This window comes from Fistularia commersonii, chromosome 20, assembly GCF_037954325.1.
Source record: "Fistularia commersonii isolate RoL2024-O1a breed Wild chromosome 20, RoL_Fcom_v1.0, whole genome shotgun sequence".
NCBI lineage: Eukaryota > Metazoa > Chordata > Actinopteri > Syngnathiformes > Fistulariidae > Fistularia > Fistularia commersonii.
The window spans coordinates 7,090,882-7,107,276 of NC_141303.1; the positions used below are offsets into that span (position 1 = coordinate 7,090,882).

At 39.1% G+C, this 16,395-nt stretch overlaps 1 protein-coding gene across 4 annotated transcripts in view; it reads right to left on the minus strand.

Moving 5' to 3' along the window:
- Positions 1 to 308: 308 nt before the first annotated feature.
- ppp1r13bb (protein phosphatase 1, regulatory subunit 13Bb) overlaps positions 309 to 16,395 on the minus strand; it is a 28,250-nt gene continuing 12,163 nt past the window's right edge. The window contains exons 6-19 of one of the 4 annotated variants that reach the window (XM_086167652.1): positions 14,176 to 14,277; positions 12,358 to 12,532; positions 11,810 to 12,009; positions 11,533 to 11,673; positions 11,082 to 11,274; positions 10,413 to 10,547; positions 6,832 to 6,962; positions 6,086 to 6,536; positions 3,919 to 4,718; positions 3,698 to 3,829; positions 3,478 to 3,611; positions 3,227 to 3,393; positions 2,527 to 2,726; positions 309 to 2,324 (exon numbers count right to left, since the gene is read on the minus strand). In XM_086167652.1, coding sequence (XP_086023778.1) covers positions 2,283 to 2,324; positions 2,527 to 2,726; positions 3,227 to 3,393; positions 3,478 to 3,611; positions 3,698 to 3,829; positions 3,919 to 4,718; positions 6,086 to 6,536; positions 6,832 to 6,962; positions 10,413 to 10,547; positions 11,082 to 11,274; positions 11,533 to 11,673; positions 11,810 to 12,009; positions 12,358 to 12,532; positions 14,176 to 14,277 — 3,003 coding nt within the window. In that variant the 3' untranslated portion in view covers positions 309 to 2,282. Of the gene's footprint in view, positions 2,325 to 2,526; positions 2,727 to 3,226; positions 3,394 to 3,477; positions 3,612 to 3,697; positions 3,830 to 3,918; positions 4,719 to 6,085; positions 6,537 to 6,831; positions 6,963 to 10,412; positions 10,548 to 11,081; positions 11,275 to 11,508; positions 11,674 to 11,809; positions 12,010 to 12,357; positions 12,533 to 14,175; positions 14,278 to 16,395 lie in introns of all 4 variants that reach the window. The other 3 variants (XM_086167651.1, XM_086167653.1, XM_086167655.1) reach the window with 3 other exon arrangements.

A 16,395-nucleotide genomic window follows, 5' to 3' on the forward strand; every position in this document is an offset into this window, starting at 1 on the left:
CTATTAATCATATCTTTTCATTCATCATTTTCTATCAATTCCTCTTTTATATAATGGAATTGGCCAACCCCTTCTTTTTAATATTTTATGCATTCCCTTTTTTCAACCAACCTGTCCACTGTCCAGCCATTTTCCACTGGGACTTAAAAAAGAGAAATGTTACAGAAACAGGCAGTAGCAGCAGGTAGACAGGTTGTAAAGGTCCAAGTAATAATATGATGTTCATTGTTATTCTCCACATAAAGGGTATAAATCCTTTCTCAGTTTAGCTGACTTTTTGCTGATATGATGCAAAAAAATTCAAGTAATTCCAGAGCTTCTGTTTTATTGTTCACATTTACAGAATTGTGTCAGTACAGCATTTTTTACAGAAGGCCCACTTGTCCATGAAGCAAAAGACATAACACATCTCCTCACACTATGTACAGTCCGTGATGAAGCCTGAGCTACTTGAACACTTGCATAATACTCAAATCACTCAAGGTTCAAAACACATCGATGGACTTCAGATGTTCAATAATGTGATACGGATCACATGCACTGCACATGGACTGTATCAATGAAACCTGGACATGAAGCAAAGGGGGGCTTATTTATTCTTATGCTGTCACTTTCAATTTCTTTCAATAATATATGCCCATTATTCATGTGGTTCTCAATGTCTGTTTTTGCTTGGTTTTTCGCTCGAGTGAAAATTATATTTGTTAAGAGAAAAAAAAACCCAAAAAGATCACTACTTTAGTAGTGGGACAGTGAGAGCAGCGCCAAGGTGGTCCTGAGATAGTATTTTCAGCAGAGTGTATGTCAGCCGAGCTGAATGACTGCAGTGTTTGGTGATTTGAGGTTGATAAAATTGCTGGGAGAAAGGGAAAGTTGCAATTTTGGAATATAGAGATTAAACTGCTGAATGTGTTTCTGTGACGTGTGTTAGGGAGGGGTGTTGTATAGATGATTAAAAATGGTTTTCCTGATGATTTAGTGTATGGATATCATTTAGTATTAACTAGATTCCAAGCCACCATCAGCACTTGTCTTTTACGGTGAGACTCACAACCACCACTTGTATTGGAAAGAAAACTCCATGAGATGAATAAACATATTTTAACAGGACTTCTTAAAACAGAGATTGCTTACCTTTCAAAAATATGTATACTTGTCTGATGGTGTAGACACACACGGTCTCCAAATCACCAAGACACAGCAACATATTTTAAAATTAATTTCTATGCATTATATATGAGCTATTCATTTAGAGAATAGGTTTACAAAAATATTAATGCCTTTTAATTATTCAAATCAGCAGTACATGGTTTTTAAAAACTAAATGGCAACATTTTGAAGTGTTTAAAGCTAATTAATCTCAACACTTGCCCACAAGGCTCTTACCTTTTAGATTTAGCTTTTTGGACAGAGGTTATTGACGAAAGCCCTGTGATAAATGTTATTTAAGATAAATTGTGAATTTGACAGTCTAATCTATAATTAGACTGACAAATTCACAGTAGAAAAGATGAATATAGATTCTATATTCATTTTTCTAGTGTACACTGGGTTTGTTCTGATGGGCTGTGCAAATAATACTGAGGATTTAGCTCTTTATCGATTGATTATCACACTCGTCGACAATTCTGCTTGGTATTTCACAGTAATAGAATAACATTTTTTCATAACTATACTAATTTAAAACTACGGTGAAATCAAACAAAAAATATGGACTAACTCTCGCTAGAGCGCCGTGTATTTCTTTGTGAAAGGGAATGAAGTCGGCATAAAAAAGGTTTTTGAATGAAATAATATTTCACTGACAAATAATCAGTAATATCTCACTTAGAGATAAATTTCAAGTTACTACATACAATCGTGTAAACTAATGCCACCACTGACCACATTAGGGGATGCAGATTGTTGATAAAGTGTCCAAGAAATACTGAGACAAGGGTTAGTGTATTCAAGTTAATGTTTTACAGAGCTGACATTGAATAGGGGTAAATCAAGTTACGGTAATGACAGACAAGCAGTTTAAAAGGGATGGATCGGGATGGAGTGTTTGAAGAGATTTTTCGCATTTGGAGTTGGTTGTGTTTCGAGGTGTGTGTCAATGTACGCATCTGTGTGTGTTTGAACTCGATGCCCACTGCTTCAGAGAAAGGGTTTCTGTGAGAAACACAAGGCCAGGGGAGTACATGGCCACCGGGACATGGGTAGCGCACCAGGCTCTTTTGTTCTCTGCTCTTGGTTCACATGTGTCCAGCTGTTTAGCCTAGGATCAACAGAGTGGGATGTTATGCCAGGGAGCGCTGACGAGGCTTGATCCGGGGATACAGCTATTAAGGGATTAAAATGGAAAAAAACAGAGAAAAATCTTTAGATTCCTTATGTTTGACCAGAAGAAAATTGCTAGTATTTACTTGACATTGACCTGTCATGTTTCTTTGGATTGTTACTATTTGTGTAAAATTCCATCTTTTAAAGCTTAGTCATTAGCCAAACAATGAATTGTGGATAAATGGCAATGTTTGTTATTACCCCTAGAAGGTTTCTGGGCACGTAACCCTCATTGTCTTCAAGCTGCGCCCACCACCACTCTGTTTCACTGTCGTCCTGTCGCCTCAGAATGGTAATGGCGTCGCCCTCGCTGAAGGACAGCTCATCCTGATTCTGGGCTTCATAATCCCACAGAGCATATACCGTCCCCTTGTTCATTACCCCCAACTTTTCCTGCACACCTACACAAAAAAATCATATTAGAATCAATTCTTATTTCAACAATAAACAACTATATGCCTTTTCCCTGTCAAGTGAATGGATTCAAAAACCAACAGCATACTATAATTTGTGGCAAGTAGTATGATGCTGAAGATAAGCAACATGAACGCTCAAGAGTCATTGGTAATTATTCTGCATCCAAATAATTTCACAGCAGAGTCAAGAAAAAACATGATGTAGTGACATTGGTTTTCTAATATATCTGTGCAACCTACAGTAACTTATTCTTTCTGAAATGTGTGATCTCTCAGTGATGATGAGTTTTGCCCATATTTAGATGCCAAAAGGTTACAAAAAGTAATGTTCTGGCTGCATAGTATTATTGTTGTGTGCGAAAGCACCATTGGCAGGTTTGAAAAATGTGAAATGAAATTGTAGCACAATTAATCATGTTTGGTATTCAGGAAACTTGAGGACTCACACTGCTTCACATTTTAATAAAAAAAATCAAAACATTTACCATATAGGAACTGGGAGCACTGGATGTAGCCTTCTTCCATTTCCTCACACTTATCAGCAGCTGTCTCCACATCACTAATGGTGCTGGCAAAGATGGCAGCGCCAGACTCAACCAGCAACTTGCAAAGGTGCACACTGTTGCAGGAGGCAGCACAGTGAAGTGGAGTCCTATTCAAATAAATACAGATATAATTCAGGATTGAGCACACTCAATCTTTGGAATGCAATACTTATTGGAGAGCTTGCACTAACCATCCATCACTGTCTGCTGCATTAACATTCACACCAAAATCTAGCAAGAACTTGACTATATGGTGATGTCCTGCACACACAGCATTATGCAGGGGTGTTATGCCCTCATCGTTTGGGGTGCTAGGGTTCTCCACCTGGAATAAAGAATCAAGAGATATATTATCTTTCTTATTTTAATGTAAAAAAAAAAAAATCAAAGTTTATGAATACTGGACTATACCTCGTAAATTATTCTCTGGACCAAGTCAAACTCGCCCTCCAATGAAGCATCCAGCAAGAGAGCAAGAGGGTTGAACTTCACCCTAAAGCCGTGGCCTGTACGCTCAGAGTCTGGTTTCTTCAAATTTGTACGCTTCTCAAATAAAGAGGAAAATTTTGTTTGTAACTGAAAACACTGTAAAAGGTCATTCTTGAAAGACATGAATCCTGTGTGTGACTCACCGAGGGCTGTGTTTGCACCGTGCCACTCTCCTCCGGAGTGCTGACCTCTGGCACAGGGCTGGGCAGCAAAGCCTCGCAGCTTCCAACGTTGTTATTATTGTCGTCATCATCTTCGTCGTCATCATCATCCTCTGGTCCTTCAACTTCAGCCGGGTCCGCAAGCCCCTCTGGTTGCAAAGGCAGCGGCTGGTTGTCATTAGCATCAAAGGTTGGAGGTAAAGCCTCAGAGCCCACCTCCACGACCCCGGTTGGTGGTGTCTCAGAGGGGAGGTTGCCGTTGTCTGTGTCAGCAGCTGAGTCTCCTGCCAGATAACCAGGAGGATTGGCTGGCTGATAAAATGGTGTTCCATTACCTGGACCGTTTCCACCTGCTGATCCACTAACTCCATTTCCTTCAATACCCCCTGCTAGAGTGTTGAACCTCTGGTAGAGCAGTTTTTGAATATTCGGTCCACTGGGTCCCTCTGGTTCTGTGATCGAGCTTCGTTTCTTTAAAGGTCTTGGTGCATTAGCAAGCTTTTTACGGAGCACTTCAAGGTCAGCATCACTTTGGTAGCGCAGAGGAGAGTGTACCATGGGTGTCAACTTAGTCGGGCTGAGTGGTCGTGGTATGTTCTCAACACTGGGAGGGGGAGCTGAAGGCTCCAAGTGCTGGAAGCCCTCGTGATCATCCAAATCACCATCCAATATATCCTCCCCGACAGGTGGACCTTGGAGCAATGGGAAAGCCCCTCCAGACTGCATGAAAGGCAGAGGCGAAGGAGGCGTAGAGCTGGAGGGGAGGACTGGCTTCCCGTATACTGGAGATACACAATGAGAAGAGTTGAATGTTGGGACATGAGAACTCGGACAACTGGACTGAACCAAAAATCACAGTAACTTCAGAACAGGGATAGGCAAACTACGGCCCGCAGGCCACAACGGCCCATTGGTCTTTTTAATCCAGGCCACAAAAGATTGGTACAGAATTCATACTTGATGAGAATGATTGCATTCATTTGACTTTAATTTGTAATGACAGGCATTTCACTACCAGGTGGCGCATTAGGCACAGTGACTCTTATACTGCTCAGTATCCACCTGCGGTAATGTCAAAGAAAAGTCGACAGTGAGTGCTTTGTGTTTCATAAGGAATGGACACCCAAATACTTTTTTACTGAAGTTCAGTCAAAGGCCTTTGATGTCTTATTTGCCAAGAAACCATTGCAATTTTAAAGGAATACAACATCAGCTATCTCTTTTCCACCAAGCATCCTAATTATGCCAACAAACTGTCAACTATCACTCATAGGTTGATAGCTAACTTGCAAGCTCAGCAAAACACCTTAACCTGAACAACTTCCATCCAAGAATCCAGCACAAAGACAAGTTATGTACTGGCATTCAAATTAGCAAAAGCCAGCAAGCCTTTCACTGAAGGGGAGTTTCTCAAGTATCCATGATGGAGATAGCAAGTATTTTATGTCAAGAGAGCAAGAACTCAAAGAAATCTACAAAATTCTCCATTGTATGTTTGGCTCTTTTAGGCCAGATAAAAACCAGCATCAATAAGCAACGCCCCCTACTATGAATGAACTGATAAATTGAAGATGGACCCCCTATGATAAAGTTTTGTTTCTTTGTTATGTGATTATTATTAAAGATAATCAATTTCAACTACTTTTCTTATAGAGAGTAATTTAAAAATAGACTTCAACATCTATAAAATGCAATATAACAAATAATGGGGACTAACACCAATAGAGGGGCTGTGGACTCTGACAAATAAGGAAATTATATTTATTCACACAAGCTTTGGCAGAGACCTAAATTCTATTGTGTCCTCTTAAATTTGAACTGGCCTTTCACTTAGTAATAAGTCTGCTGATCTTGTTTGTGTGTGAATGAATACTCCTTACACTTCCTCCAGGGGTCATTGTGAAATAGAGCATCCAATAAGAATTAGTTTTGGCAATAACTGACATATTTGAGATATGGTAAATACCACAAGCTGTGACCTTTACAAAAAGCTCCAGGGCAAAATAACCTTTTTTTTCTTATTTATGTCATACTCAAATGAAAAAATATTGGATCTGGTCAGATACAGCATGACTAATAATTCTGTCACATAAAAATAATCCTATTACAATTACCCAGTCACATTTTTCCCATTCTGAGCATCTCTTACCTGCTTTTAGAGCAGGCTTGGGTGGCTGTGTCTTTGGTGCTGCCTGCTGAAGATACATGTGATAGATGGAACTGGAGTTCATGGTAGCCGGGCCCTTGCGAGGGGACTGAGGCCGTGATCCTCGGTCTGGAATAAAGGGGCGTACTGCTACAGCTGGTGGGGGATCCAATCGCTCGCTCATACCAGGAGGAAAGACGGGTGCATTTGGCTGGAAAGTGGGGCTCGGGGGTACAGAGATACGCTGCTGAATCTGCTGGGATGATGACCCTGTGGAGGGATGGGAACGGGGCCAAGCTGGAGGTGTTGGGTTTGGAAGTGGGCGAGGAAGTGGCGCATCTTTACGACGCTCTAAAGAGCTGGCTGAGCTTGCTGAGGTAAGGTGGGACCCATATGGAGGAGGTTGTGGCTTTGACGTCGCAGGGGATGAGAGGGCCATTTTGGAGTCGAGAACCTATTGAAAAAAAGTAACGCACACAAATTCAACAGTTAAATAAGATTGCTGAAAAGAATAAACAAAACATTGATTTCTTGCTATAAAAAGTTAGTTGAGAGAAGCTACTACAGACACAAAGAAATATTACTCACAACCAAAAGATTAATAACCGGCTTCATGTGCTTGAACAAATAGTCCTCTATAGCTGTGATGTTTCACCAGGAGGTAATAATTGTTGAAGGGTGTTATATTTATAAAACTCCAACACTCATTTTTGTTAAAACAATAAGAAATTAAAGAAAAGAAAACTGACCTTCTCTGTATTTGGAGTGATAGGGGAGCCTGAAGGGGGCGTCTTGCCCTGGCTATCAGACCCTGAATCTCTTCTTTCAGGTGGCTTGAGAGTTGTGCTGGTCTTGCCTACAGCAGGCCAACCAGTGTCAGCTATGGCAAACAACACAGAGTTAATTGTGTTCAAAAACAACAACCATGTACATGCTGCGCATTACAGGGTAGTTACAAAGAATTGTCCAATAGGTCATGGTCTAAATGGTATGTCATATGTTACAATGTTTATGTGATACTGATCAATGACCACTGTATGTAAAAAAAAAAAAAAGGGCGTTACCACAGTTTTTTTTGACAATTTTTAAGCTTCCAATATGGTATGCTGGCAGCAGCCCAATTGCAGTTGTATCTAGGATTTTGATCCAGAGGTGCTGTAATAGTGAGCTGACAATTTCAAGGGTAGTCAGGAGCTAGAACATTCTCTGTATTTTAATTTTTTATTTGCAAATTACGCTGAGTTGAAAAACAAAACAAAAAGAAAGAAACTCGTGACAGAAAACATTAATGGAGGTAAAAATGACAGATGACAATTTTGTTTCTGTCATTGATCTGAATACAATTTTAAGCATCAAATTGAGTCACTTTCTGCTGCTCATACGGAGTAAAAAACATGCAGATATGGTAACTACATTCAGATATTTTATACAGTCAATACTGAGGCATTAAAATTTTCAAAAATGGGAGCATTAATGACAATATACATACAAAGTACCATTTTGACCAGAACCGTTATTAGATGGAGGATTTAGTTCAGGATTTTAAGAAGCCTATCCTATCAACCAGAGGCCTAGCTCTCATTTCAATTTCGAAAACTGAAGACTTTCATTTATTTTCTGAAAATCAGAAGAAACAACTTCCTACAGCCTCCAGTCACAGTGAAAGGAGGTAGAAGGAGGTCAGACACGAGCAATAGAAACCTTCAGGTAAGAGCATTTCCATACACGCGTCTTACAATTTATACAAGTCAGCTACTGACTTTTCAGTGAACCACAAGAAATCTTTGTGGTCAGTTGGTGGTTAGATTTCATTCAAATTATTCTGCCTCCAATTTCTACGATCTTCAACGTTAACTCATGAGATGTGAAACACGTGCATTTATGATCTAGTACAAAGACTGGATTCTGCTGGTTGTCACTCCTTGAAGTAGACAAACACAAATGTAATTTACAGTGCAACCACTGATCAATAGGACAAAAATCCTGAGCCTTTATTTCACAGCACTGATGACAATAAATGAATCTTTATTAGTATGTTTCTATTGTGCTTGCTTTTAGTCTTTTAGTGTTTTTATTTAGTTACTTCTAGTAACTAAACTTTCAGCTACTGTAAGGTAGGAATAGACAGCAGGTAACTAATGTGATGAAAGTGAATTCCCCATAAAAATGAAAACAAAGTCAAAATAATGTGATTGATAAAATAATGCAATAGAGCAAACATAGGAAGGAAATAACAATGGTGAAAAACAGACACAATGTAAAATTTTGTAAATGACTTTTCTTATGTCTTTCAATATAATAGGCATGATAAAATAAGTGGACTGGCTTCTGATAAGACAACATATGCCTCATTCAATATTTCAAATCTCATTGCAATAATATGCATATTATTAATTGTTGGTTCCTTTTTTTTTAACTTACTATCAGCCTTCACTGTGGACAGTAAATAAGTATTTCACTATACAGAGAAACAGGTTCCCAAACTACACATATGACGATAAGTACTTTGAATCTCAAATTATTTTCTAATTATCTACAGTTCGTTAAATTCATTACGAACACAGATAGCATATAAATAAGTCTGCTTTAAAAATACTTGGCTTTTCTTGAAATGAAAAAAAGTTTTAGTTTTAGATGTCTAGAAGATCCTTTTATTGCCTAAACATATTTCATCTCCACATAGACACAAGAGTAGTTTAAATGGACAGTTCATTAATAACCTGGGTCGTAAATAGACACTCTCTAACTGAATCTAATCATACTTTATCATGCACAAGTACAATGTCCTGTCAAGAAAAGTGACTTAAAGCGTGTCTCATGGCTTGGAGAAAATGGTGTGAATTTTTCTAGTCAGGCAAGCTGGGGATGTGACAAAATTAGAACAAAGCCCACTTTGGAATGCTTTGCATGAGTGAGTCTATGAGGCACGCAGTGCACTGAACCTTCTCAGAAGTCTACAAGAGCATACAGGATCAGCACTGCTTCATCTGTGGCATGATGTCAACTTAGTGTAAGAGTGTCCAACTTCTGCAGATGGCAGCAAAGTGTTTGAGGAGGACAGCAAACTACTCTGATGTCATTAATACACCTACAGAGGACATACTGGTAGTTTAAAAATCTTTCAGATATCTTCTTGCTAGTGGCAAAGATACATAGAAGGAAATCCTCAGTCAGTCATCAATTGTTTTACTAAACAATTGGCTAATGGCCCCTGACATTCTAATGCGAGGTGAGGTTGAGGCTGTGGTCTGACAAGAGACTGACTTTTATTTCTTTCAATTATGTGAATTGAATTCTTACCACTTCCACATTTTAAAATCGGAAATTCTGTACAAATAATTCAAATTACTATGCTAACCACTAGAATAGGATTGAAAGACTACTCACACCAAACAATACCATAGTTCAATTCAACAGCATTACAAAATTACAGCCTGCAAATTTATAATTGAAATCAAAATATCCTTAATGTGCACTGGGTACAAATGATCACAATCCCTAACGCATAAAGACTCATTGCATGGGTGCTATTGCTTAAAGTTCCATTAAGGGAATGTTTATCATTAGTAGATACACAAAGCTTATTCCCGGAGTACACAAATTAAGTGCCAAACTTAATTAGAACCAGACCAATGTTTGGGTATAGTGTATACACACACAACTCCCTTACAAAAGTATCTACCAAACCAAACTTCCAGCTCTTATGAAGACGGTTTATATTTATGTCCCAAATTAATATTGATCCTGTGTTGATATAAACTGAATAGCAGTTATATCATAGTGAAATAAAAATCATAGCCAGTACCAGACAAAGCAGGAGAATGACAAAAGCATCTTGAGAAACTTTCTCCTGTGATCATTAGTTGTGTTTCAAAGCCAATATATGGACAAATTGGTTGTTGCCAAAGCACAACCAGTCCATTTTCTATAACCTCTGTCCACCTCATCCACTTGTGCATGAACTTTGGCTTCTTGTGGGAACTATTGGGTTTGCAGAAAGCTGGCTCAACTTATCAACTTATAACAACTTATCTGCCATTAATTTTTGCTGATTCGAAAACTGTCTGCCTTTAAAACAAATGAGACTCTGACATACAGAAACATAGATAGACAGTTCTATCAGTACCCAAAACTGGAAATCTTAAGTCACCATCCAATCATAGTTGTGAGTGAAGAGTTTGAGTAATTAAGATAATATGACTGAATTGGGTAAAATGTGGATCTCATGTGGAAGTTACTGTTTCAGTGCATGGCCAAAATCCTGTGCTGTAATTGTGAGAGAAGGTTCAGAAGGTGCCACTCCACTGCTTATGCAGCACTGTGCACTCACGAGACGTGCCATCAGCGCAAGTGGAGGCTCCGGGGTGTGATTCTGGAAGGGACGGGGGTACCGGGTCCACAACGATGTCTAAATCAGACACCTTCCAAGGGCCGGGAGGCTTTCGCACATCTGCCCCGGGAAACACTGACCCCAGCCCACACCCAGTAAAACAGAAACATTACAGAGATACGACAGCATAGACAAATGAGAGAAGAGGGAGGGAATCACAGTGAACACATACAAGGAAGAAAGTGAGGTTAGAGAGGAAGGGAAAAGAAATTACAGACATCAGGTCCAAGTGGAAAATTAACGGAGAAGTCAGATTGGAAGGAAACAGCATAACGGTAAGGACCCATGAGAGAATTTCTGTCTCAAGCTGTTCATGCAAGATGAGTTAAATGTGTAATGGTGTAAGACTCTTGCCTCTGGGTGAACATATCAAAACAACTCTGAGTTGCATCTACTTATGCTCTTTTTCTACTTTATGTCCATTTTGGTAACTGCCTTCTTGATTAAATGTACCAAGAGAAAGAAAAATCCTTGGACCTGAAAATAGAGGATCAAAACACTTCACTGATTACCATTTTGATAGACTTAAACCTTAAATCTTTCAGACATTTCTCTTTCGTTGCATTTCCAGAGATAAAAGACACACAACATTTTATGACATTTACTCACCTGACTTTGTGCGACCTTGGTTCGTCTGGTTATTGACACCCAGAGTTTGTGGCTTGAGAGGTTCAGGGGGTATAGTGTAGCCCCCTTCTTGTCGGCCTGGCACAGGAACTTGGATATAAGGCCCGACAGCAGCCACACGGCCTAGAGTCCCGGGGGCTGGTTGTGGTGAAGGAGGCCCATTGGCTCTGTTGAGCTATAAGAGTATAAATGTTAACCATGTTAAATCGATGAAAATAAAACAACAAAAACAAAACATTCCCGGGGATATACATTAAAGTACTTACACATTCTGACAGTATTTGAAAAGCAGTAAGTATTATAGGTTTTGTCTTTTCCTTGATCTTGAATTTTGTGAGTTACTTATTCAATAAAGCATTACAATGAAAGAGCTGTAATAAAGAGGTAAGTTAAGCGCTTCTAGTCTTACAGGGAGGTTCTCTTTTTGACGTGCCTCAGCTTTTTTCTTGTAGAGGCGCTCCCGCAGCTCACTGATCCGCTTGTCCATTAACGTCACTTCCATGTTACGCTTGTTCAGAAGCTCCTTCTGTTGCTGTAACTTGCTGTTTTGCTCCTGGTTTAATTTGTTCCGGATCTAAGGATGACAAAGGTGAAGGCATGCAGGTATAATTTACTGGATCAGTGATAAATTTAATTGACTTTCCTTATTGTGCTCACAGTTGAAAATGGTGAAAACACACTCGCACTGGTTTTGATCTACTTTGCGATACCTGAAGCTCCTGGTAGAGTTTGCGGAGTTCTAAAGCTGCAGTACCAGTCACTTGGCCACCCAGGGCTGTCTGTATGCCATTGAGCTTTCCCCTCCGCAGGTCCTCAAGCTGCAAGCTGAGCTGCTCCACTCTCAGGACTGCTGCCTGCAGCTCAGCCTGCTTCTCTTGGAACAGGCCGCTAACTTGTTCAATCTCTGCCGCTGAGTACAAAGAATGAAAATAGCACATCACCTCATTCAGAATCGCACTCAACTAAAATGAAAGTGTTCCATGGTTGAATAATGCTGGGAACGCAACCCTAATTACATTTTATGCTGGATTCTAAATTTTCCAAGACAAAGTTTAGATAAAAGATGCATTAATCTCGGAAAGTCAACTTCAAGATTTCTGAGATGTAACATAACTTTTGTTGAGATATTAAAAGATAAAATATAGTATGTATGAAACTATTTTCCGTATAATTCACACATTCTCATAACAGCAGAAGTGTTTCAAAAGTAGGGGGGGAAGCAGTAGGAAAAAAATGCAGAATATATTATTAAACCTACACAGGTTGCCATTGATGACCTTGCTGTAGTCCACCTGGCCTCTCATTGCGCGAATTTTCTTGAGCTTTGCCTCCTGGCTCTCAACTCGTTCCTTCAGCCTCTGTAGTTTCTCACTCTCGGAAATGGTCTGCTGCTGACGCCGCTCTTGTTGCTTTAAGTAGCGCAAACGTTGCTCCTTCAAAGATTTTGACAGACATTTAAATTTTGTAAAATATTTTTACCGGAGTCATTCAAGACCTGCTTATCCAAGTCTGAAAATAAATATACTTGAACAGAAGGTGACTAACAAGTTGATGAAAAATGTATTAAAGTCCATGCATTCTCTACAAAAGGGAGAAACATTTTTTCTGCTGTTGTCTATTTTGGTCTGAAGTGGTGGTCAATTCACAGCATGGATGCAAAACCGCCAAGGCATCACAGTGCTGCTCACACAGCTATAGATCCATGTGGTAGAAAATCCCTGAAAGTGGATAAATCTGACTGTTAGCACAAAAAGATTGCTATGCTGTATCAAGACAGTCTGAAGGCTTAAGAAAGGGTCAGATGACTACATCTCTTGATCCAACGGAGAACTGCTCCACTTACGGTGCTAAAATAGGAAGTGACAGGTGCAAGTTCCAAAATGACTGCAGGGCTTCAAGAGGGCCTACTTTTGATATATCACAACTAAGCAAATAGGCAGTCTCTCTATCTGAGATTATACAGTATGCATCATTTTGCCAGACAGATCAGTAAACCATAAATGTTTTGGTAAGACTGTGGTAATTTATCAAAAACACACAAAGTGACCAAGTAGATGGACTATGAAGAGTTTTGCTTGGAAAGTTCTCATAGTCCATCCATAATTACAAGAGGAAATACAGAAATGAATAGACAAACAAGAATCATAGTACTTAGAATAAAATAAAAATAAATGTTGGCTGATTAATGAAGTCTTCTTACTCACCAACAAATAATATAACAATATCAACCTTTTACTGGTTAGGAAAAGTAGTAACTTCAGTTATCAAATAGGCTTTCAGAACTCTGCTGTGTCTTTGTGTGTATTCCTGTACTGTGAATGAAGTATCAGCCACAGACTGGACAATCCCAGAATCATGACTCATACTGTGTCCCATTTCACTTGTTATATAACACTTGTCTGTGTTTTGGGTCATGGTGGGACTCTTTGGTTCAACAGTAGCCCTTTCTCTCATAAACAGAAGAACTTTCAAACAGGACTACTGGCAATGCAAACTTCATTTTAAGCACACAATGCACACCATGCAGAACCTGTTACTTTACACGGCTTTTGAAAATACATTTCTTTTTGACTGATATTACATTGAAAGGTACATAAAGTGGAAGATATCTAACAAAGTATACTCAGTCCCATCGCAACAATGGTGAAATTTATGTCTGTTGGAGCCTTAAATTGAATTCTGGTATGAGTGATGGTGATATATTCAAAGAGCCTTAAAATTCAAAATTATCCTCACTGTCGCATACAGTCTGTTTTATACTCCAGCCTGAGAAAAAAATTTTGATTAGTTATAAGGCAGTAAAAATATGGATGTGGTTTAGTTTTTTTAAATTTCAAAAATAAAAACTAGAAAATAACACTGACGCCAGTGATGGACCTTGGTGTGCACCTTCCAAAATGTCACAAACTTGTAAATGCTACCAAAATGACACAATCAATAGCCATGTTTTTTAAATGCTACTGCTATTAGATAATTATATCACCACACCAGGGACATTTGGAGAGACAGAATGAGAAAATGAAGAAAAACAATTAAGAAGAAAAAAAAAGACTGTTAGAAACAAAAAATATTCTACCTTTGCAACAAGCATCTGCTGCTGAGCCTCGATCTGCTGCTGCTGCCGTGTGGCCATCTCCTGCAGCTCCGAAAGCGTGAGCTCCACACGTTGATTTCCCACCTACACACATAACATATTTAAACACTGTGGCCTGGCTACTGATAGCTGTTCTTAAATGCATGACTGATGTAAATCAAAACGGGGTATGAATGTTCCAGTGGGATGCTTTTAAAACCCAGTCTAAATTTTAATTAATGAAAAGAAAAAACTATCTAAATTTTGAGCAATAGGTCTACAATTTGAGTCCTTATGTTCCTTACAGTCTACCTCTAGGGGGCTGAGTTATGTACTGTGGTGCCTCTAGAGAATACCCAAATCACCCTGAGATAAAGCAAAATTATTTGGTTTTGAAGGGCAAAATGTTCAATAAAGGCTATAGTCATTATAACATTTGACTTTTTGTCTCTGGGCATTCAAGTACCAATATACAGTACATAAATGCAAATGTTTTCACCGCAGCTTTAGAAGAAGTAAAAAACAATATGAAAACTATGTTGCTTGACAAAAACACAAGCTTAGACAAGGAGGAAAAATCTTGCACTGAACCTCATTTGCAGAAATAATTCAAGAAAATAAGTCAGGAAAATCAATTAGGCAGCAAAAGTATTGTGGTTAGTTGCTTAGTGGTTGCAGCAGTCCACACCAAATAATGTCTAAGTGTTACACTGCCAGGCGTCTAGCACTGAATCAGCACAGATATGTCTGTCGCTTAAAATATATTTTATTTACTTCACATGGTATTTCATATGATCCTGAGCAAGGAACTCAGGCTAATTAAATGTGACATACCAAAGAACTATTTTTGTGATTTTATCTTTTTTTCTGAAATAAATATTTTAGGGAATGACTGAGAAATTTCAATTTTTTATGAAGTGAAGCCACAAAAACGCACATTTCAACCATCATCTCATCATTCTCAAGGATATTGCAATTCCAGCATGACTCCTTTTGTTTTTTTGTTACCTGGCATTGTTCAGGCCTTTTGGTTAAATACAGTCTAGGGAACTCCAAAGACTGATGGGGGAGTGACAGGGTCACTCAACCAAGGCAGAGAGGAGTAGAGTGGGGGAGGCCACTGGTTCACATAGACACACTCAAATATACAGAGGGAAAGATGCATCTGTGAGAATGCACCCGAGGGAGTGAGACACACACCCTCAGACAGTGATGAAGAGGGAGATGGTGAAACACCCTACTAACTGAGCTGACCATAAGGGAGATAAAGAACAGACTAAGTGATGAGGGTTAGTGCAATGCATCATCGTCTCAGTGGATACCTGACTGGGGCTAAAATGAGATCATGTTTAAAGATACGTATATTAACAAGGCTATATATTTAATTAGGCCTGAAAAAAACAGAAAATGTCAAATTAATTGTCCCAACGATATGCCATAATATGAATTAGCATGACTTAAAATCCAATATGAGAACAATGATTACCAATTTCTTAGACATATGAAGGTCGCACAGACAGGGTAGACAGGGTAGGATAACCCCCCTACGCACGCACGCACGCACGCACGCACGCACGCACGCACGCACGCACGCACGCACGCACGCACACACGCACGCACGCACACACACACTAGCCTCCTTCATTAACAATTGAGGCACGCTGGCGGATTTGTGCAAAGACAAAAACTTTACCAAAGTGAAATATGACTTTCAAATGAGCAAAACAGCACATCTCTCAGACTCATTGCTTTCAGTGTTGCTTAACACTGATAAGTTAAGGACAAGTATGGCTCTCATCTAATGCATAAACCTTTTGGTCAAAAACAAAGAACTGCTGCATTAATGGAAGGGAGAGGGAGGAGGAGTGGTAAAAGCAGAAGGCAGAAATGATTTAAAAATTAAATCCATTTCAATCCATAGCTGAACATAAAAAAAAAAAAAATACATTCATACTAGGTCACCTTTCTTTGTAGCACATAGTGAGTGTAGAAAACCATAACCATCAGCTACTGCAGGCAATGACCCTGATGCAGGCAGGGGAGCTGCAAAGTGTCGGTCATTTTGAATGTATCTCATCATATACAATATAAAATGCTTTTTGAATGAGACTTGCTCTTCACATTTTTGTTAAATAGTTTTCCAACCATGCAAGGTGCCTTTCACAAGTAGGAATAAACACCACAACAAGCTAAGGAGAACATGTATCTCACTACCAAGAAAAC